The following is a 23,259-nucleotide window of genomic DNA, read 5'->3' on the forward strand; positions in this document are numbered from 1 at the left end:
CCAAAAAAATCATATGTAGTGCACCAAAAGCCTCTAAATATTGCACAAAGTGTTCCGGAGCCATGCCACAGAAACGTGAGTTCATGCCCACTGCGTAACTTGGAAATCCACCAATTGGATACGTCTTTTTTCAAGGTGGTTAATTTGTAGCTTTTTGGGGCGTGTCGCTGGGAGAATAGATTTTTAGACTAGACAGTAAAGGTACTGTGGTTTGAAACAGACATCATATCTATTCATATATTTTCTATATCATGTGTTGATCACTGGAATATTGAGCATGCGCTGTAGCTAGAACAGTTATGAAACMATTTATTGCACTGGAAGAACTGTACCCTGGAAAGAAAACCCTAGACAGTTTAATTTACATTTTGAGAGACCACCCGTGGGATTTAACGACACTGTCAACGGCAATTACATAAGAGACATCCTTGAGTACACATTACAGGTACATTTTTGCGATTATTGGTTATCATAACGTATTAGCTGTATTCGTTGTAAAGTAGGGGAACATGTATTACACTTACATAAGTTAAGTGTAATTGACCCGCTTCTGAGGCTGTGCATTGCCAATTAACAAAAAAGTGATCTTTCCTTGGATTAGGTATAGAATGTGTTTAAGTGTGTCTGAGTTTTCTGAACAATTTGTGTGCAGGTATGCCATGTATATAATGCGAATGATGCTGTGGTCAGATGCTGTAACAGTCTAGCTGTTATGGTCACCAGATTGACCTACATTGTGAAGTGCTCTAAACGGCCCTGTATCTGTGTGATATAACGTCTGTTTATTCAAAAATCGAGAAACGAAATTTATTGCATTTTCTTCATGCCTGCCGATAACAAAATATTGCTTTATTTTTGGAATATAATATTTTTGTTTGATTTGTCTCCAAAAATATGTGTTTTTTTTGGTAATTATTATTTTTAGTGAGTAGAAGGAAACTAAACTATTTTGGATGACCATATTTGTTTCAGTCCCATTTGACTGTATACATCATATAAATGTATTGTAATGTATACAGTATTATGTTATATACATGTCACAGAAATATGAAAATATTGTAATTGAAGACAAATGGAAGTGCTGTGAGCATTGCAAGCATTTTACATTATTTCTGACTAAAGTCCACTTTCACTTAGCCGATTAAACTCAACTCCACGATTTACGTTGGAGTTGCGACTAGTGTGGGCGAATTGATAAAAACAAAATATATATATATCATAATTTCAGCACCCAAAGAATAACCTGCATTTATTTACACAGAACAATGTTGTGTGCAATTGTGAGGTATTCTTTGGGTGCTGAAATCAGTAGTCTTTTTTATTTAAAAAACTGTGACGTTGGAGCTCCAGTCCTCCCACACTCAACTACATCTTAAATCGTGGAGTTTAGTTTAGTCTGCTACTTTCACCTGAACATGTAAATGTTCATAATCATTACAGTGTGAATATTGAACAGTGCATTGCATTAAATAGTGTAATATGAATATTATAAATCATAATAGAGAGCAATAGTAATGGTGTCTTTTTGTAGGCACTAACTCTGCCATGTCTCCTTGGCCAAAGCCAACAGGGAAGTGAATGGGGTTATTGTAGGGTTTTTGGATAACTGCCGAAAATAAGGTATGTGGTAAACACAGGCTTAAGAGATCTTATGTTTAGCTCTATGTGATAATCTTCATCAGCTAATGTCACTTTTTGTGAATTTTTAAGCATTTACATAATCAAAATAAGAATATAAAGTACATAAAGGCTTCATAATTCATAAATGTAATGTTAACTGACTGATAGAACAAAACTTATAAAATATCCTAAGCCTGTGTTAACTAATCTCAGACCTTATTTTCAGAATTTGTTCCAAAACCCCATTCTTCCCCATTCATTTCACTCATAGAAATAGCTGAATGAAACAGAGGTAATTAATTTCCATTTCTTTGGACTACAAGATGGCAAGCTCTATTCCAGTGTGTTTAATTAACAGTTCTCTATACTACATCTCTTTAAAGATGTAGTATAACTTGCACCAAAAAATATATAACTTGCTTTTTTTTTATTTTTTAGGTGAACCGTTCTCTATAGCAGGGTTTCCCGAACTTGGTCCTGGTTGGCATGTTTCGTTTTTTCCCGAAGTACTACACAGCTGATTCAAACAACCAACTCATTATCAAGCTTTGATGATTTGAATCAGCTGTGTAGTGCTAGGGCTAAAAACAAAATGTGCACCCATGGTGACAGGACCGAGTTTGGGAAAACCTGCACAATGGCACATACGGGGCTTCTAAACATTTTTAAAAATCCCTATTTTTTTTTAGTCCCTGTTTCAAATATGTCCAAGAACTCCATCCACTGGTTCCGGAAAGGACTGCGTCTCCATGACAACCCAGCTCTGCTGGAGGCGGTGCGGGATTCAGACACGGTGCGCTGTGTCTACTTCCTGGACCCCTGGTTCGCTGGCTCCTCCAACCTGGGGGTCAACCGGTGGAGGTGAGGCACAACTAACTTATCTATTCATCTATCAACCAACAAATCAATAAGATTATATTGTCCCAGTAGACATAAATGCATTGTGTATGCTCTGATTGTGGTATTACAGTGTTAACTATTTAACAGTGTTGTTCAGTGTATTACAAAGTTGATGTTGTAGGCAGGATTGTGGTCTGTTCCATTTCAATTCAAGAAGTGAATTGGAAGTCCAATTTATTGACCCATACCAGATGTTATAGTAGTTAGTTGTAGTGATCTAGTGGTTCTCAGAACAGCTCCCATTAGACGGTTGCCACTATCTGGCCAAGCTAGAGAAAACAGAAGTAGGCTATGGAGTGATCAGATGTGCCAGTGGAAGGCCTGGATCTTGACATCCATAGATCAGGTAGTTGTATAGGCCCAGCAGAGCAGGATTGCAGAAGTAGGTCTATATTGTAATTCTGTCTGCTTTGAAGATAAAAGTAGTGTTAACAGCATTGTCTTCTGTATTGAAAGTTAGTGGATTCTATGTTTGCGTATTCTCCAATTATTTGCCAGGTTATTTCGTATTTTAAAAAGTAGTGGTGCTTATTCCTTGATTATTTTATCTCAGTAGATAGAATAACTACTACTAGGCCTAATTGAATGAATGGCAGGCAAAAGCAACATCTTCTCTCTTCCAGACACGGTTAAGAGAGCATTCTTAGTGTAATAGAAACGGACAATATTTTCACTTTCTGTACAAATTATTAAGTCCTCTCTGGGGCATTTTTTCTGGCATCCAAAACCAACGAGGCTAGAACCAAGGCCTGTAAAATGGCATCTTCCAGGCAGGGGGACAGGTTAGTGGGCCAATAGAGAGTTAAGTTTCCTGAGTTAGTGGTTGCTATTGGGATGACCGACTTTACAGCAGGCTGTGCTGTGGTGGAGCGGCCTAGCTGGATCTTTAAAAGCGCTCAAGCAGCAGGATGCAGCAGTGGCCCTCAGATCTGTAGCTGGATTAGCCATCTTTTAAATTGAGGACAAAGTCAATTTGTCCACAACTATACTTTTTTCTCTTTTTTATTAGAATTTTATTTGATCTGGAAAACGTGTGAATCGACAGGCAGATAGCCCAGATAACCCTATGTAGGCCTGCTATCTCCACAGCTTGTTTATTGCCTTCAAAGGTGTTCAGGTGTTTACTCTGCACAAACACACTAGACACACACATACACACACACACCATGTACCACCTGCTGCTCTCCTCTCAGGGGGCTGTTCTGTGGCAGCAGGATCAGAGTTTTGGGCCAATCAGTCATTTGGGATACCACACTGATCACTGAACCATGTTAACCGTTGCACAGTTTCATTCCAAATATTACTGCTGCAACAGTAAGGACTGAATCTGTGCCAGAATCTGTGCCTCAATGGCCATAAATGCTTGAAAGGTAAATGCGAAAAGGCAAATGTTTTTGTGAAATCATGCTTGTTGTGAAGGTGTGAGTGGCCTCTGTGTGTTAGGCTGTTTCTGTTGTAGACCGCTCTCTCTTGTGGTGGCCTACAGTCATGCAGGTTGTGCCAGAAACCTGCACTGTTATACTGTATATACGATCACCATCTTAATATTAATTATGGTCAAAGGGCACCAGTCTGCTTCTTGGAAAGTAATTTAGAGTTTTTATTTATATCCTGGCCCACAACCATGTTCTTCATTCTAAATAATGTATTATTTAGTTGGACTTATTAGGGTTTTATTCAATCATACATGGTGTCAGGTTTAACTCACAAACATGAGTCTCTTCACACTGTGAGAATGCCCTTAAAGCAGTGTCCTCTCCTGCATGGCCATATAGTGACGGTTGTCCTCCCACTCCTGTGTTTCAGGTTCCTGCTGCAGTGTCTGGAAGATCTAGACGCAAGCCTCCAGAAGCTCAACTCCCGTCTATTTGTGATCCGAGGCCAGCCGGCCAACATCTTCCCCCGACTCTTTAAGGTGAGACCCCATCACCCCTACAGTCTTCCCCTCACCCATACTCTCTCCCCTCACCCAAACCCTCAAACCAGAGACAGCAAATACAGTTGAAGTCGGAAGTTTACATACACCTTAGCCAAATACATTTAAACTCAGTTTTTCACAATTCCTGACATTTAATCCTCGTAAAAAATTCCTTGTCTTAGGTCAGTTAGGATCACCACTTTATTTTAAGAATGATTTATTTCAGCTTTTATTTCTTTCATCACATTCCTAGTGGGTCAGAAGTTTACATACACCCAATTAGTATTTGCTAGCATTGCCTTTAAATTGTTTAACTTGGGTCAAACGTTTCAGGTAGTCTTCCACAAGCTTCCCACAATAAGTTGGGTGAATTTTGGCCCATTCCTCCTGACAGAGCTGGTGTAACTGAGTCAGGTTTTGTCGGCCTCCTTGCTCGCACACGCTTTTTCAGTTCTGCCCACAAATTTTCTAAAGGATTGAGGTCAGGGCTTTGTGATGGCCACTCCAATACCTTGACTTTGTTGTCCTTAAGCCAATTTGCCACAAGTTTGGAAGTATGCTTGGGGTCATTGTCCATTTGGAAGACACATTTGCAACCAAGCTTTAACTTCCTGACTGATGTCTTGAGATGTTGCTTCAATATATCCACATAATTTTCCTGCCTCATGATGCCATCTATTTTGTGAAGTGCTCCAGTCCCTCCTGCAGCAAAGCACCCCCACAACATGATGCTGCCACCTCCGTGCTTCACGGTTGGGATGGTGTTCTTCGGCTTGCAAGCATCCTCCTTTTCCTTCCAAACATAACGATTGTCATTATGGCCAAACAGTTCTATTTTTGTTTCATCAGACCAGAGGACATTTCTCCAAAAAGTACGCTCTTTGTCCCCATGTGCAGTTGCAAACTGTAGTCTGGCTTTTTCATGGCGGTTTTGGAGTAGTGGATTCTTCCTTGCTGAGCGGCGTTTCAGGTTACTCGTTTTACTGTGGATATAGATACTTTTGTACCTGTTTCCTCCAGCATCTTCACAAGGTCCTTTGCTGTTGATCTGGGATTGATTTCCACTTTTCGCACCAAAGTACGTTCATCTCTAGGAGACAGAATGCGTCTCCTTCCTGAGCGGTATGACGGCTGCGTGGTCCCATGGTGTTAATACTTGCGTACTATTGTTTGTACAGATGAACGTGGTACCTTCAGGTGTTTGGAAATTGCTCTCAAGGATGAACCAGACTTGTGGAGGTCTACAATTATCTTTCTGAGGTCTTAGCTGATTTCTTTTGATTTTCCCATGATGTCAAGCAAAGAGGCACTGAGTTTGAAGGTAGGCCTTGAAATACATCCACAGGTACTCCTACAATTGACTCAAATGATGTCAATTAACCTATCAGAAGCTTCTAAAGCCATGACATAATTTTCTGGAATTTTCCAAGCTGTTTGAAGGCACAGTCAACTTAGTGTATGTAAACTTCTGACCTACTGGAATTGTGATACAGTGAATTATAAGTGAAATAATCTGTCTGTAAACAATTATTGGAAAAATTACACAAAGTAGATGTCCTAAGCGACTTGCCAAAAGTATAGTTTGTTAACAATACATTTGAAGTGGTTGAAAAACAAGTTTTAATGACTCCAACCTAAGTGTATGTAAACTTCTTACTTCAACTGTATACACCTTACTGTATCAGTGTTTTCTGTGTCCTCTCCTCTCAGGACTGGAACATCTCTCAGCTGACGTTTGAGTGTGACTCTGAGCCATTCGGTAAGGAGAGGGATGCAGCCATTAGGAAGCTGGCCACAGAGGCTGGAGTGGAGGTGGTCAGCAGGACCTCACACACACTCTACGACCTGGACAAGTGAGTGGGACACCCGGATGACATTTTCACATGGAGGCTTGGATTAAACCGAGCCCTGAATTGAAACCCTCTCCTCCTCCTCTTCTCTCTGTAGGATCATGGAGCTGAACGGGGGTCACCCTCCTCTCACCTTCAAGCGTTTCCAGATGTTGGTGGGCTCCATGCTGCCCCCGGACTCCCCAGTAGAGGCTCTGTCCCAGGCCAGCATGGGTCGATGTGTCACCCCCGTCTCAGACAACCACACGGACAAGTATGGAGTGCCCCTACTGGAGGAGCTGGGTAAGACACTTCACAATTGTTCCCATTGAAATCCATACTTGTGAAAAACACATTTTCTCAATACTTTTACTGCAAGTGTCTAAACATGCTATGTGCCTGTTTCCCTCCCCAGGCTTTGACACTGAGGGCTTGGCTCCAGCTGTGTGGCCTGGAGGAGAGAGTGAAGCTCTCACCAGGGTAGAAAAACAACTTAGACCTGACCTCTCCACAGTACGTAACACACACACACAGACTCAGACTTATGTTTTATATCATATATGTATTATATATTAAACCTTTCTCTCTCTCCAGAAAATGGCAGGTGAATTTTGAGCGTCCCAGGAAGACCGCCAGCCCCCTGCTCCCCAGTCCTCTGGGTCTCAGCCCCTACCTCCGCTTTGGATGTCTGTCCTGTCGACTCTTCTACAGCAAACTGGCAGAGCTCTACAAGGAGGTAGTGTACATACACACACAGCTATCACTACTGAACACTAACCCCAACTCACAACGATCACAACTATCACTACTGAACACTAACCCCAACTCACATTGATCACAACTATCACTACGAACACTAACCCCAACTACAATGATCACAACTATCACTACCTGAACACTAACCCCAACTCACAATGATCACAACTATCACTACTGAACACTAACCCCAACTCACAATGATCACAGCTATCACTACTGAACACTAGCCCCAACTACAATGATCACAGCTATCACATACTGAACACTAACCCCGACTCACAATGATCACAACTGTCACTACTGAACACTAACCCCAACTCACAATGATCACAACTGTCACTACTGAACACTACCCCAACTCACAATGATCACAACTGTCACTACTGAACACTAACCCCAACTCACAATGATCACAACTATCACTACTGAACACTAACCCCAACTCACAATGATCACAACTATCACTACTGAACACTAACCCCAACTCACAATATCACAACTATCACTACTGAACACTAACCCCAACTCACAATGATCACAACTGTCACTACTGAACATCTAACCCCAACTCACAATGATCACAACTGTCACTACTGAACACTAACCCAATCACAATGATCACAGCTATCACTACTGAACACTAACCCCAACTCCACAATGATCACAACTATCACTACTGAACACTAACCCAACTCACAATGATCACAACTATCACTACTGAACACTAACCCCAACCACAATGATCACAGCTATCACTACTGAACACTAACCCCAACTCACAATGATCACAACTATCACTACTGAACACTAACCCCAACTCACAATGATCACAGCTATCACTTACTCATAACACTAACCCCAACTCGCAATGATCACAAGCTATCACTACTGAACACTAACCCCAACTCGCAATGATCACAGCTATCACTACTGAACACTAACCCCAACTCGCATATGATCACAGCTATCACTACTGAACACTAACCCCAACTCACAATGATCACAGCTATCACTACTGAACACTACCCCAACTCACAATGATCACAATCTGAACACTAACCCCAACTCACAATGATCACAACTATCACTACTGAACACTAACCCCAACTCACAATGACACAGCTATCACTACTGAACACTAACCCCAACTCACAATGATCACAGCTATCACTACTGAAACACTAACCCCAACTCACAATGATCACAGCTATCACTACTGAACACTAACCCCAACTCACAATGATCACAACTATCACTACTGAACACTAACCCCAACTCACAATGATCACAACTAATCACTACTGAACACTAACCCCAACTCACAATGATCACAACTTCACTACTGAACACTAACCCCAACTCACAATGATCACAACTGTTCACTACTGAACACTAACCCCAACTCACAATGATCACAACTATCACTACTGAACACTAACCCCAACTCACATGATCACAACTATCACTACTGAACACTAACCCAACTCACAATGATCACAACTATCACTACTGAACACTAACCCCAACTCACAATGATCACAGCTATCACTACTGAACACTAACCGCCAACTCACAATGATCACAGCTATTCACTACTGAACACTAACCCCAACTCACCAATGATCACAGCTATCACTACTGAACACTAACCCCAAACTCACAATGATTCACTCATTACTATCACTACTGAACACTAACCCCAACTCACAATGATCACAACTATCACTACTGAACACTAACCCCAACTCACAATGATCACAACTATCACGCAAGGTTGTTTCTATTTTTTTCTTGTGTTATATTTCTCTTCTCTGTCCTCACCTCAGGTGAAGACGAACAACAGTCCTCCCATCTCCCTCTACGACAAGCTGCTGTGGCGTGAGTTCTTCTATACAGCTGCCACTAACAACCCTCGTTTCGACAAGATGGAGGGCAACCCCATCTGTATCCGCATCCCCTGGGACCGCAACGCAGAGGCGCTGGCCAAGTGGGCCGAGGCCAAGACGGGCTTCCCCTGGATCGACGCCATTATGACCCAGCTGAGGCAGGAAGGATGGATCCACCACCTGGCCAGACACTCTGTGGCTTGCTTCCTCACCAGAGGAGACCTGTGGATCAGCTGGGAGGAGGGGATGAAGGTAATGAGGAGGGTGGAGGGAGGGAGGGAGATAAGGGTTGGAGGAGAGAAGACATGTAGATTAGCTTGGAGGAAGGGATGAAAGAAGAGAGAGAGGGAAGGGGGAGGAAGAAAACTGTAGAGACATTATGRGTGAATGACTGTGTGTTGTTGTTCTGTGTATCTGACTATGTTTACCTGTCTGTCAGGTGTTTGAGGAGCTGCTCCTGGATGCAGACTGGAGTGTGAATGCAGGCAGCTGGCTGTGTCACTCCTGCAGTTCCTTCTTCCAGCAGTTCTTCCACTGCTACTGTCCTGTGGGCTTCGGACGAAAAATAGATCCAGAAGGAGACTTCATCAGGTTGGTATATCTAAATTCACGCACACACACAAACAACATGCACACACACACACAACATGCACACACACAAAGTATCAATGCATAAAGTATCCAAGTATCTGCTTTAACAAGTCATACATTAGCAAGGCTGTTCTGTAAGTCTGTCTGACTGCTGTCTGTGTGGTGCTGAACCAACTCCTCTGGCATTTGTGACGATGCGCTGTTTTAATTTCTTCTTCTGCTTGCAGGCGATACTTACCTGTCCTGAAAGACATGCCAGACAAGTACATCTACGACCCTTGGAACGCCCCCATAGAGGTGCAGTCGGCGGCCAGGTGTGTGGTCGGCGTGGACTACCCCAAACCTATGGTGAACCATGCAGAGGCCAGCCGATTCAACATAGAGAGGATGAGACAAATCTACCAGCAGCTGTCCAGATACACAGGAATCTGTAAGTATTTTTCTCCCTCCCTCTCTTTGTATTGTTCTCTCTCTCTCTTTCTTTCTCTCTATCTCTCTCTTGCTTTCTGTCTGTCTCCTTCTCTCTGTGTCGCTATCTCTCTCTTTCTCACACCTGCTCATTATTACTTGTCTCTCTTCTGATAGGCTTACTAGCTGCTGTGCCAAACAGTCCTATTGAGGGTCTGAATGTGAATGCGGTCAAGCCGCTGACCTCGCCCTCTACTGGTAGAAAACACAGCGGGACCAACAGCCATCATGGTGAGCAAGGACCATGGCCTAAAACACCTTTACTGTTGTTATCACACCATGACTGCAAAGTGAGCACACTCTAACTCCTCCTCCTCTACTCTCCTCTCACCCTCCCCTCCTCTCCCACTCTCCTTTCCTCCTCCCCCTCTCTTCTCCTCTATCCAGGCCGTGGTAGAGAAAACAGAAGTGTAATAATGAACGGTGAGGAGCAGATGGGACCCAGGGGAGTTAGACCACGACCTGGACCGATATACACTGAGTAAAATTAGACACGGTATATCATATCAGACTAGACACGGGATATCATATCAGACTAGACACGGGATATCATATCAGACTAGACACGGGATATCATATCAGACTAGGACACGGGGGGAATTTATTTTTTTTTCCCATATCAAGGGAAGACACTGGGATACAACGACAAACGGTATATCATATCAGACTAGACACGGGATATCATATCAGACTAGACACGGGATATCATAATCAGACTAGACACGGGATATATATCAGACTAGACACGGGATTATCATATCAGACTAGACACGGGATATCATATCAGACTAGACACGGGATATCATATCAGACTAGACACGGGATATCATATCAGACTAGAGACAGTATATCATATCAGACTCAACACGTTATATCATATCAAACTAGAGACAGTATATCATATCAGACTAGACACAACAGTCACTTACAGTATTATGTTCAGGAGGAAATTTTTATGTGTCTATTTCTGTTTTTCTCTTTGTCACTGCAGGCTGTGGAATGGCGCACACAGAACAGGCCCAATCGTCCAATCAGGAACTCTGTCGGACAGGATGTGCCCATGACTTTGCTGTGCCTCAGTATCCAGGTTATCTGGTCCGGGGCGGGGCCGGGTGCAGGTCTAGGAAGAGTAGACGGGAGTTGGAACCGGAAGTGGCCGGAGACAACGACTCTCTGTCTTACGCCTTCAAGGTGCAGCGACACAATAAACAGGTAAGTCAGGGGTCAATGTGTGTGTTAACATAGACTGTAGAAAACAGAATGTAATGTACCTGGGGGGGATCGATAAGTTACAAAAAAATCATAATATTCATGTTTCTGAGTTCATGAAGTTAGACTTTTTGGAGCATAGTATAACTGACTCAACATTTACATGTTACATTTTAGTCATTTAGCAGACGCTCTTATCCAGAGAGACTTACAGTTTGTGCATTCATCTTAAAATAGCTAGGTGGAACAACCACATATCTCAGTCATAGTAAGTACATTTCTCCTCAATAATGTAGCTATCAGCAAAGTCAGAGCTAGTAGGGGGAAAAGTTTAGGCWTTTAAAAAATATATTTATTTATTTTACTCTGTTTCAGGGATTCTGCATTGTGATACTGTAAACCTATCTGGTATTTACTTAGTAAAGCATAATAATAATGTTTCCTTTGTTCTGTGTTTCAGAAGACTACGTGTCAGCAGGATGAGAGGATGGCTGTGTCTTCATAAGCTGCTGCCGTCATAGATGGATATTATTATACATACTGTACATAGATGTTTAAATATTTTACATTTTTGTATCAAGGAAAAGCCTCTGTTCCTGTATGAGATGTGACATGAAAGTCCCTGAGTCTTACTTTTCAGATTTGTGATCTCAAATGTATTATTTCAATTTGAAAAAAAATTGAAATCAGTTTGGATTTATTGTAATCTAATTTTGGGAGCCCAAGGTTAGGACTAAATTCCTCACCTAGGTTGAACATGACTGATGATGTAAATATGTCAGTAAGACTGTTAGACTGTAGCTTTACTTCTGTACTGTATGTGTGAAACAGCCTGATAGCCTGAAGACAAATTCCATCTGGACTTATTCTGACAGAGCAGACAGACGAATAATATAACCATTTCACAGGAGACATGATATTTAGATCCGGATCACCCATTACCTCTAGTGTTTACCTTTGACCTCTCACCCTGAGGATCACAGCAAGCGAATTGGTCAGATCAAACCAGCTGCTCTCTGTAGCGAAAGTGTGTGTAATAGCATATGGCTGTTCATGTGTTATTTTCCCAACATGTTTCTAGTTTCTGCTAAAATGGAGGGTGAAGAATGAATGCTATTCTGGGTATAGAATATGAAGTGTCAAAACGAGGTCAGTGTTACTTCTGTTGGTAGACCAGTGTCCTATACTAGACAGTATTAGACACACAGCAGTAATGTTCCATCTATCCAGCAGTCTGTTGGAGACACCGCCGTTGGAAAACGTTCTTAGATTCACCAGATTCTGAAAGATGTATTACCATTACATTCCTTTATACTGTTTTCCATAGTGTAATGTCAACTCCCTCAAATGTAATATCAGTGACCAGCAGGCAGGACGTCAATATTCAGTTTGAAAATGCTAGTGTATGTTGACTGGTATCATGCAGGTTATATGTTTCCATAAATAACAGTATGTTGCTTTTGTACATTTTTGTTTTCCCTCTGGCACTGTGTATGGCTGCTTTTGTTTTTACAGAATTACCAAAAAATTGCCTTGATATACATGTTCAAATAATGTATATACAGTATACCTCTCTCTGCTCGTCTATGTAGACTATTCTATTTCAACTGAAATTAAATGGTTGAAACAACTCTCTGTACACTTAACTTTTAAATGTGTGGTTCCATCTTGTCCGATTTCTAAGGGTATTTTAATTTGTTTAGGAATTTGCAACATTTGATTAATTATTTCATAAGAGATATTGGTAATTACAATCATTTAGCTGGGGCACTCATTCTCATCTGCTTCTGTGTTTGGAAATAGTTGACTTGAAGAGAGACCATCTTGGTTCCAGACTGACACCAAGGATATGGAGCAGGCAAGCGTCTGTAAACATCCCTGCCTGAGACATAACATACAAGATACCATTGGTTTATCAGCAGCTTGTTGAAATAGACATAAGTGGTCATTTAGCACATCTCCTTTTGGTACATGTAGAGCATTAAAAATAACTGTTGAGAGGATTCTATATCTTGTCTGGCTGGTTGCCTGTAAGTTTGAGCTATAGACTAGTCAACCTGTTGTCTTGTCCAGTGATGTAGTGCTGTGTCATGCAGCAACAGTCTGGCACCCACGCTAATAATAGTACTCCATATTGACCCGAACACTCAGACCCTTGAGGATCAGCAACACTCACTTTCAACATGGCAACATAGACATTACACAAACAAGAGTATGATGCCATTAGAGAAATGCAGTTCCCAATGGACTACCCTCATCTAGTGATGTGGTACCAAAGACAGTGGATAAATGAAGATGTCCTACTCAGGCAGTTTACCATTGAACAAAAATGGTCTGTTTAACTGTGTGGCTCTCCCATAGGCACCAATGCAGTAGCAGCTGGGTCTGGTCTGCTTAGTTCCTTGACCAATAATTTAGCAAAAGAACAGATTTGGGCAGCCTTTGACTTGAAACCACAAGGTACATCAAGTTGTGAATAAGACACAGAGGCAAAGTTAAACTTCCCTATGACACTTTAATACTATGTCAGAAAGTAAACATACAAGACATTAACATCAGCATTCTCTACCAGCAACAGCCCAGTCATGGCAGAATGCAGACAAACAAACCCAAAATGTTGCATTGAAATGCTGAGTTTCCATAGAAATGTTCACAAACATAAAAAAGGGGCCAAAACAGACAGGCAGTAGAGAAACTAGCCCTTCATCAATAAATATATATTTTTATATATAAAATTGATGACATTTCCAGTTCATATATGAATCAATTGAAAAACCAAGGTTAAAGCTATCATATCATTATGCCACCACCGCAACCTAACAGGGCTATTGTCTCTCTTGAAATCATACCACCTCCAACTCTTGTTTTGTAAATGCTATCAAACTCTTTTCAGAAGTCCCAAACAGCTATACCTTCAACACGTTCACTGTAGCATTTTGAAACGAGCAATGTTCTGTGTTAGGACAGCGCTCACAGAAGATCAAACAAAAATACCAGCACATCATAAACCAGGCTTTAGTTGGTTGGAGAAGAACCCAGCTTAGCATGTCTGTCTCAAACTGCTAGACAATGTCTTAAGGCTTCAGGGGCCCATGTTGTATTGGATGACAAGCCCCTGTACACATTGCACAGCGAAATTGTGTTGAGGGCAAACGGAGGGGGGGGTGGGGTCGGTAAGGACAGCAGAGAAAGGGACGTATGTGACCCCCGCCCTGAATAACAGGAATCTCCCTCAACACCAGCTACGTTTCCATCCAATTAGCGACAGATTTTCATGTGAATATTCAAATAAAGAAAACACGCTTTTTCCCACCAATGGTGTTTCCACCAAACATACTTGTTGCAGATAAGTTAGTGCGTGATGACGTAGTGCACACAAAATGTACTTTTTCGCTTAAATACTCATGTACCGAATGAAAATCTCAAGTTCAATATGTTTCTTCGCATTTTCAWCTACCCATAGTTGTCAGAATAACAGTTGCGTTAAATAGCAAGTTACCAAAACTACCTGTTTCCATCACAGCTGTCGTGATTTAAAAATGTTTATACGATACGACTTTACTTGCATAAAAACATGGTTACCGACTGAGAACATAACAAAAAAAATAAAAAAATTAAAAAAAATACACAGGAAAAGGGGAGGCTACAGAAGGCACTACTGAACAAGTTCCCTAACTTAGTGAATGTGCTGTACAAACAGAAGAAAAATAAATGTCCATTCAACTTTGAAAACACGGTGACTAGCTTTGTCTCAACTCATCACATCCTCTTATGGCTCAGTCGGGGGGGGCAATGCATTGTGTGTTGTGTCCATCATCATCTCCTCCTCACTCTGCCTTGTCCTTAGTCTTGGATCTGAACGGAACTTTGCTGGCTACAGTGGAACCCACCGACGACACGCCCCCGGCAATCGATGACACGCCCCCGGCAACCCCTTTCACCAGGCCAACGCCCATCGAGGGGACAGAGGTGACTGCTGATTTGGTGTACTCCAGACTCTTCCCACCCAGCCAAGCGACTCCTCCTACCGTGGCGCCCACCATCGTTTTACTGGCGCTGAACAGGCCACCCCCAACCCGCCAGATCATGCCTGGCTGTGCCACGGGGTGCTCCTTCCCTTCATCCTTTCCCTTATCTAGAAGAAAGAGATAGCTTTTAGAAAGACCAAACACAAAAAAAACACCTCGGTAGAGTTTCAGAAAGAGACAGACCAGAGAGCAAGAAAGAGAGGACCACATGTCATATTTATGAGACTGACAATTGCCAGAGTGTGAGAGACCAGACAGAAAACAGGTTGTGCTTGGATATAGGCACTCAAGAGGCTGCTTTTTAGAAATAGGCGTATACCTACACACATTGGATCATATTGTTAAACAATAGCAACATARGTCAATACTTTGAGGTATTCTACATAATGCACTTACTGAGAAATCTTTCCACAAGATAGACTGACACGCAGTACAACCCTTACCCTTCCTCTTGCACAAACAAACATATTCCCTTGATACATCTCTCAAGTTGCTTAAATAGCAACAGCCAACCCTTTACCCTGAATTGCACCATATCCCAGATGATTAAAGGGTCCCTTGACAAACTGGCACTTTAAAAATGCCCACCAAGGGTGATGCAGCAGAGAAAGATTGTGCAATGCAGAGTGCACTGTTGATGTGTTCTGTGCCTAGTTACCTGATGTGGGGTCATTTTCAGTGGGCTCCAGTTCTTCTCCAATGAGACAACCTTCAGGCTGGGGCTCTGGGGTGGCATTCACCTTCTGACACAGGAAAAATAAAAATAAAATAAAAAAATACAAGTAGTATATCTTAGAAGTTGTTAAACCACCACTAGCCCTATAAGCATTAGGCAACATATCCGCAGGTAAAGTCAAAAGAGTATAATCAAACTCACTTGGAAATACATTTCTCAATAGAAATATAGGTGTACAAAAAATGTTCGCTGCCACGTTGGGGGTGCGTTCAGGCTTTACCCTGTAGGCCTACTGAGCAGCCATGAAAAACGTTCTACGTGCATAATACGTAGGTTAAGTAACAGCATATTAGAAAGGCTATTATTGTGMCTTTCTTGCGCAAAACGTTCAATTTGACGGGGCCCGTCAAGCAAACAATGTTAAAAACCTGTGCTTGTTGATCTTAAAAGTTCTTGCTCTTGTTGTAAAACCATAGGCTATAATCCTTGGTTGTTATGTGTAGATTAATGCCCCTTTGTTCATCAAAGAAAAATAAAGACAGAGCCAAGCTACAGGTTTTTAAAAACAAGGGTCTTAAAAAGTTACCCCGTCGTGAAAGCTCTTCTCTGTTTGGAATACATATGCTGCGCTGAGTGAATAACACTCACYAAAAGTGGATAACGAAAAGCAAAACGTCATTCATTTGGGATATATCTCGTTTTTACTATATTTATTTTTGGTTTTTTAACCTGTTGTGTAAAACGAATAGCTGTGCATCACTCTGGATCTAATCAATTCGGTTTGGCATTTCGTTCGTACGCAATGGTTTTATCATACCCCAATCTATATGCAGTATCACTTTACTTGTCGAAACACATAGGAATGCATTGTGAAAATGAAATCGATATAATAGGCCAGACAAATCCTTACCTTCACCATGTTTCCAGTACTTTCCGATGGCCGCTTGCAGAAGGGAATGCTACGTCTTCAACAACAAAAAAACGCACCTGGGACAAAGAATAACTGGTGCGCTCGTTTGTCTCCTTGAGAAATACTATCGCAATGTTCCGCCTCCGAGTTCTTACTGTTGTTAAAAAATATATATTAAAATCTGCTCTTTACTAATAACGCCCTGCCCTCTATTTCAACACACGTATAATCGTACTTGCGAGGCTTCAAACTTTTCCTAAAAAAAAGTATAATTTTTATCTTGTTGGTTCTGCSGACGTGGCGCCTCAACTACTGCGCTCGTTTGCCCCTCATCTCCGGATCTTGCGTCACCTAAAACAGGCTGCGGCCTGTCTCTCTTCATGAGTGCTACACTTCTTACGTGTACTACATGGACTACATATTTACTTTTTCAGGCTTCACTTAAAGAGAACATGACAAACTGTTATGTAATATGGACGAATTATCATTGACCCTTTGGACTATAGCTATCAAAAAAATCACGACATGGCATATAATTCATAAGAATCAGTACATCTTTTATAATTTGGTAATACATTCATTCAACTAAATAACAACAMATGAGAAATATATAACGTTTGTTTATTCAGCATTTGTCTAAGATAAGATATGTTACACCATACCAACAATATAATAACTCTATATGGACCCTTATCACAGAAATCCTGTGTTTCAGCGAAGGAAATATATTGTGTTCATCATTAGGTAACAGCATCCTAATTCATAAAAACATGTCATGGCAAACCCTGGTTCAAGAGCTCTATCTGTCCAGGTCAGTTGAGGCTCCTCATAGGAGGAAGGGGAGAACCATCCTCCGTAGTGAATTTCATACAAATAAAAATGGTAAAACATTTTAAAAGTTATAATTTTTAGATAAAACTATACTAAATATAATCACTTCACCAAATAATTGATTAGAGCACACTATTTTGCAATGAAGGTCTACAGTAGCCTTAATAGCACTCTGTAGGGTAGCACCATGGTGTAGCCGGAGGACAACTAGCTTCCGTCCTCCTCTGGGTACATTGACTTCAAAACAAAACTTAAGAAGCTCATGGTTCTCACCCACTTCCATAGACTTACACAGTAATTACACAGTAATTATTAAGTTCCGGAGGACGTCCTCATACCTATCAGAGCTTTTGCAGCATGAACTGACATGTTTTCCACCCAATCAAAGGATCAGAGAATACATCTAYTACTGAAGCTACAGCTAGCTAGCACTGCAGTGCATAAAAAGTGGTGAGTAGTTAACTCAAAGAGAGAGAAAGACAATAGTTGAGATTACATCGTTTTTTCCCTCCAGTTTCACTTACTGAGCTAGCAAATGCAGCTAGCTAGTTTAGCCTACTGGAACACCCTGCTCAAACAGAGGGYTGCTGTGTTAGATAGCTGGCTATGACTTTCCAACACAACACTGGAACTCTTCCAAGTCAAGGTAAGCTTTTGGTTTAACTAATTTATTGCCATCGGGAAAAAATTATCTTGTTTGCAACTGTTGGACTAATAATTACACCCTATATCAGCTAGATGCAGGCAAGTGTGTGCAAGGCGGTATTGAATGTGTCACTGTCTGTCACCTACATTTTTTCTCTTGACCTGTGTGCACCAACAGTTGAAGTCAGAAGTTTACATACACTCAGGTTGGAGTCATTAAAATTCGTTTTTCAACCACTCCACAAATTTATTGTTAACAAACTATAGTTTTGGCAAGTCGGTTAGGACATCTACTTTGTGTATGACACAAGTAATTTTTCCAACAATTGTTTACAGACAGATTATTTCACTTATAATTCACTATATCACAATTCCAGTGGGTTAGACGTTTACATGCACTAAGTTGACTGTGCCTTTAAACAGCTTGAAAAACTCCAGAAAATGATGTCATGGCTTTAGAAGCTTCTGATAGGCTAGTTGACATAATTTGGGTCAATTGGAGGTGTACCTGTGGATGTATTTCAAGGCCTACCTTCAAACTCAGTGCCTCTTTGCTTGACATCATGGGAAAATCAAAAGAAATCAGCCAAGACCTCAGATTATTTTTTTTAGACCTCCACAAGTCTGTTTCATCCTTGGGAGCAATTTCCACACGCCTAAAGGTACCACGTTCATCTGTACAAACATAGTAGTACGCAAGTACTAAAACAAATAGTACGCAAGTATATACACCAGGGGACCACGCAGCCTTCATACTGCTAAGGAAGGAGACACGTTCTGTCTCCTAGAGATGAATGTACTTTGGTGCGAAAAGTGCAAATCAATCCCAGAACAACAGSAAAGGACCTTGTGAAGATGCTGGAGGAAACAGGTACAAAAGTATCTATATCCACAGTAAAACGAGTCCTATATCGACATAACCTGAAAGGCCGCTCAGCAAGGAAGAAGCCACTGCTCCAAAACCGCCATAAAAAAAGCCAGACTACAGTTTGCAACTGCATATGGGGACAAAGATCGTACTTTTTGGAAATAGTCCTCTGGTCTGATGAAACAAAAATATAACTGTTTGGCCATAATGACCATCGTTATGTTTGGAGGGAAAAGGGGGAGGCTTGCAAGCCGAAGAACACCATCCCAACCGTGAAGCACGGGGGTGGCAGCATCATGTTGTAGGGGTGCTTCGCTGCAGGAGGGACTGGTACACTTCACAAAATAGATGGCATCATGAGGCAGGAAAATTCTGTGGATATTTTGAAGCAACATCTCAAGACATCAGTCAGGAAGTTAAAGCTTGGTCGCAAATGGGTCTTCCAAATGGACAATGACTGCAAGCATACTTACAAAGTTGTGGCAAAATGGCTTAAGCACAACAAAGTCAAGGTATTGGAGTGGCCATCACAAAGCCCTGACCTCAATCCTATAGAAAATTTGTGTGCAGAACTGAAAAGGCGTGTGGGAGCAAGGAGGCCTACAAACCTGACTCAGTTACACCAGGTCTGTCAGGAGGAATGGGCCAAAATTCACCCAACTTATTGTGGGAAGCTTGTGGAAGACTAACTGAAACGTTTGACCGAAGTTAAACAATTTAAAGGCAGTGCTACCAAATACTAATTGAGTGTATGTAAACTTCTGACCCACTGGGAATGTGATGAAAGAAATACAAGCTGAAATAAATAATTCTCTCTACTAGTATTCTGACATTTCACATTCTTAAAATCAAGTGGTGATCCTAACTGACCTAAGACAATGAATTTTTACTAGGATTAAATGTCAGGAATTGTGAAAAACTGAGTTTAAATGTATTTGGTTACGGTGTATGTAAACTTKCGACTTCAACTGTACGTTGTAAACTTTCATTCATTGGCTAGGTTGTAGCAACCTCATGATGGGTATAGGGAAAATTTGAGTATCATGTAYTAGCTTTAAAATTGTCCTCCCTCATTTTAAACAGCACTGACCGCCACTGGTCCCAGTTTAAAATCTCTCCAAATGCATTCTAGAAGTATCTGAATTGGGCCACTGGTGTTCCAGAACTATCTCAGCCTCCATCTCAGTGGGTGGTCTGGATACCTCCCCAGGTGGTGACCTGCTTTTCAGATAAGACATGGGGCTCTTGATCCAAGTGTTGACCCTCATTTATTGACACACATGACTGACTCAGTGTAGTCTCTATTTGGTCTCAACCCGTTCATCAAAGCTGTAACACAAGCAAATTACTAGGTTAGTCTGATCTAATAATAAGTAATGATATATGCCATTTAGCAGATGCTTTCATACAAAGTGACTTAGTTAGGTGTGCATACATTTTACCTATGGCTGGTCACAAGACTCAAACCCACTAACTACCCTGGCGTTACAAGCGCTATGCTCTACCAACTGAGCTACATTTTTTGTTTTACCCCCCTGTTTTTTTTGCGGGGTGGTACTATCCTACAGACCCGGGTTAGCCCAGCGTCGTCCGGGTTAGGGGAGGGTTTGGCTGGGGTAGGCCATCATTGTAAATAATAATTTGTTCTTAACTGAGTTTCTTAGTTAAATAAAGTTTAAATAAAAAATATATAATAATAATAATACACTATAAGTGAATTTGTCCCCCCTCCCAAAAAACGTAGTCAAATGGATACATAAAGTGCTTTCATTTCTAAACGGTAAAACAGATATTTATGAAAATACCCTCAAATAACGTTAGCCTAGTCAAWATGCACAGAGATCTCAAAGTGAGTCATAGCATCAGGAAGCACTGTGATCATCATGAAGCAAGTGAGTGTTGGTTGCCATGCCAACGGTGAAGGTGGCGAGGTTCTTCGAAACAGACAGCCGCCTGGCCCACTGCCGGCCTAGAGAAAAACATCTCTCTGTTCCTGAATGGTCTCCTGTGATGGCAGTGCCATACAGACTGTACTGAAGAAGAATGTGTCTCTTCCAATAATAGATGTGAAGGCTGACTGTCACACCTGCAGCATACCTATCTCTGTCAAGTCCTAGATTTATTAAGCCCCTTGGCTCTCTGCCTTACAGAGGCCTGTGAAAAGCATGTGAAGTACGACAGTTGAATGAACATTTCTGCGATGTTTACCCCTGAGCTTCAGAGCCAGCCTTCCACCACAACGAGATAAAATGCAACAAAACAAGTYCACGTGAAATTCAATGCATTCCAACAGTCTGTGCACACACACAGTCCAACTGTATCCCAGTCTTTTAACCTAAGACTACTGCAAATGCTTGAGAATACACCCCAACAGGAAATGTTTTATCTCCCCTGGAAAGGATTACAGCAGGTCTTGGAGGAAAGCAGCCACACCACAGTTGATGCTTCTTGCTACCAGAGATTGTCTTACATTTTAGCCATCAGAGAGACTTAAGGGAGAAATTAGGGTTAAGTGCCTTTCATCGACAGATTTTTCACCTAGTCGGTCGGGAATTCAAACCAGCGACCTTATGGTTACTGGCGCAACACGCTTAACCACTAGGCTACCTGCCGCCCCATCCTGAAGACTTACTGCTAGGAACAAGACTACTCTGTATGGAAAAGCTGGCCACTGCTCTCAGATCAGATGTTGAAGGTGGGGGAAGAGGCTATCCATGTTTTTACGGATATGTTTTTAGGGGGCATGAGCTCAATTACTAGGGCAGGGTTTATGTTTTTAGGGATGTGGTTGGTCACATGACCTCTTCGTCCACGTGGATCCAGTTTGCACGGTCTGGTATTGCGTTTGCGATCGTTGGTGTCAGGGTTCAACAACTTGGCTCCACTGTCCCTCTTTAGGGTCTGTGTGTCATCCGAAACGTACGGGGCAGAAGATGCATGTGTACTGGTGGAAGAAGGCACTGGCAGACAACCAAATCCAGTTCTCTGCATTTATACTGTAGTCTGCATCCAACAGGTGCTCCTCAAACACTTGACACACACAGAGGGCACAGGGAGATGCAGAGAGAAGGACAGTCAGCTACTGGAGTACACCAACAACTGAAGACACCTTGTAAAGTGACTGATTTTAGAGCCAGCAGTCATGCTGCCCCCCTTCTCCTCATTTTTGGTACCTTCATGCCCTCCTCCCAAAAACAAGTTTTGAGAAATGTTTGCTAATTTATAAAAAATGTACTGAAATATTACATTTTACATAAGTATTCAGACCCTTTACTCAGTACTTTGTTGGAGCACCTTTGGCAGCGATTACAGCATCGAATCTTCTTGGGTATTTGGGGAGTTTCTCCCATTCTTCTCTGCAGATCCTCTGAAACTCTGCAGGTTGGATGGGGAGCGTCGCTGCACAGCTATTTTCAGGTTTTTCCAGAGATGTTCGATCGGGTTCAAGTCTGGGCTCTGGCTGGTCCACTCAAGGACATTCAGAGACTTGTCCCGAAGCCACTCCTGCATTMTCTTGGCTGTGTGCTTAGGGTTGTTGTTCTGTTGGAAGGTGAACCTTCTCCCCAGACTGAGGTCCTGAGCGCTCTGGAGCAGGTTTTCATCAAGAATCTCTCTATACTTTGCTCCGTTCATCTTTCCCTCGATCCTGACTAGTCTCCCAGTCCCTGCCGCTGAAAAACATCCCCACAGCATGATTCTGCCACCACCATGCTTCACCGTAGGGATGGTGCCAGTTTCCTCCAGACATGGACCTTGGCATTCAGGGCAAAGAGTTCACCCTTGGTTTTATCAGACCAGAGAATCTTGTTTCTCATGGTCTGAGAGTCTTTAGGTGCCTTTTGGCAAACTCCAAGCAGGCTGTCATGTGACTTTTACTGAGGAGTGGCTTCCGTCTGGCCACTCTACCATAAAGGCCTGATTGGTGGAGTGCTGCAGAGATGGTTGTCCTTCTGGAAGGTTGTCCTATCTCCACAGAGGAACTCTAGAGCGCTGTCAGAGTGACCATCGGGTTCTTGGTCAGCACCCTGACCAATGCACTTCTCCTCGATTGCTCAGTTTGGCCAGCCAGCTCTAGGAAGAGTCTTCGTGGTTCCAAACTTCTTCCATTTAAGAATGATGGA

At 42.0% G+C, this 23,259-nt stretch overlaps 2 protein-coding genes across 2 annotated transcripts; one reads left to right on the forward strand and one right to left on the reverse strand.

The window, feature by feature from the left end:
• The first annotated feature begins 210 nt into the window (after positions 1 to 210).
• LOC111970357 (cryptochrome-1-like) lies at positions 211 to 12,826 on the forward strand. Its single transcript, XM_070445723.1, has 14 exons — positions 211 to 445; positions 2,310 to 2,481; positions 4,327 to 4,435; positions 6,149 to 6,291; positions 6,386 to 6,570; positions 6,683 to 6,782; positions 6,865 to 7,003; positions 8,853 to 9,164; positions 9,352 to 9,503; positions 9,731 to 9,933; positions 10,089 to 10,202; positions 10,359 to 10,452; positions 10,961 to 11,183; positions 11,641 to 12,826. Exons 2-14 carry the CDS (start codon positions 2,324 to 2,326, stop codon positions 11,683 to 11,685), a joined length of 1,977 nt encoding a protein of 658 aa, XP_070301824.1. The 5' UTR covers positions 211 to 445; positions 2,310 to 2,323; the 3' UTR covers positions 11,686 to 12,826.
• A 2,057-nt stretch (positions 12,827 to 14,883) lies between these two features.
• Positions 14,884 to 17,085, reverse strand: zgc:153675 (transmembrane protein 263). Its single transcript, XM_023997042.2, has 3 exons — positions 16,795 to 17,085; positions 15,867 to 15,951; positions 14,884 to 15,315 (listed from the first exon to the last, which is right to left on the reverse strand). Exons 1-3 carry the CDS (start codon positions 16,801 to 16,803, stop codon positions 15,008 to 15,010), a joined length of 402 nt encoding a protein of 133 aa, XP_023852810.1. The 5' UTR covers positions 16,804 to 17,085; the 3' UTR covers positions 14,884 to 15,007.
• Positions 17,086 to 23,259: the final 6,174 nt, after the last annotated feature.

This window comes from Salvelinus sp. IW2-2015, linkage group LG11 (genome assembly GCF_002910315.2).
Source record: "Salvelinus sp. IW2-2015 linkage group LG11, ASM291031v2, whole genome shotgun sequence".
In the NCBI taxonomy this organism is placed as follows: Eukaryota; Metazoa; Chordata; class Actinopteri; order Salmoniformes; family Salmonidae; genus Salvelinus; species Salvelinus sp. IW2-2015.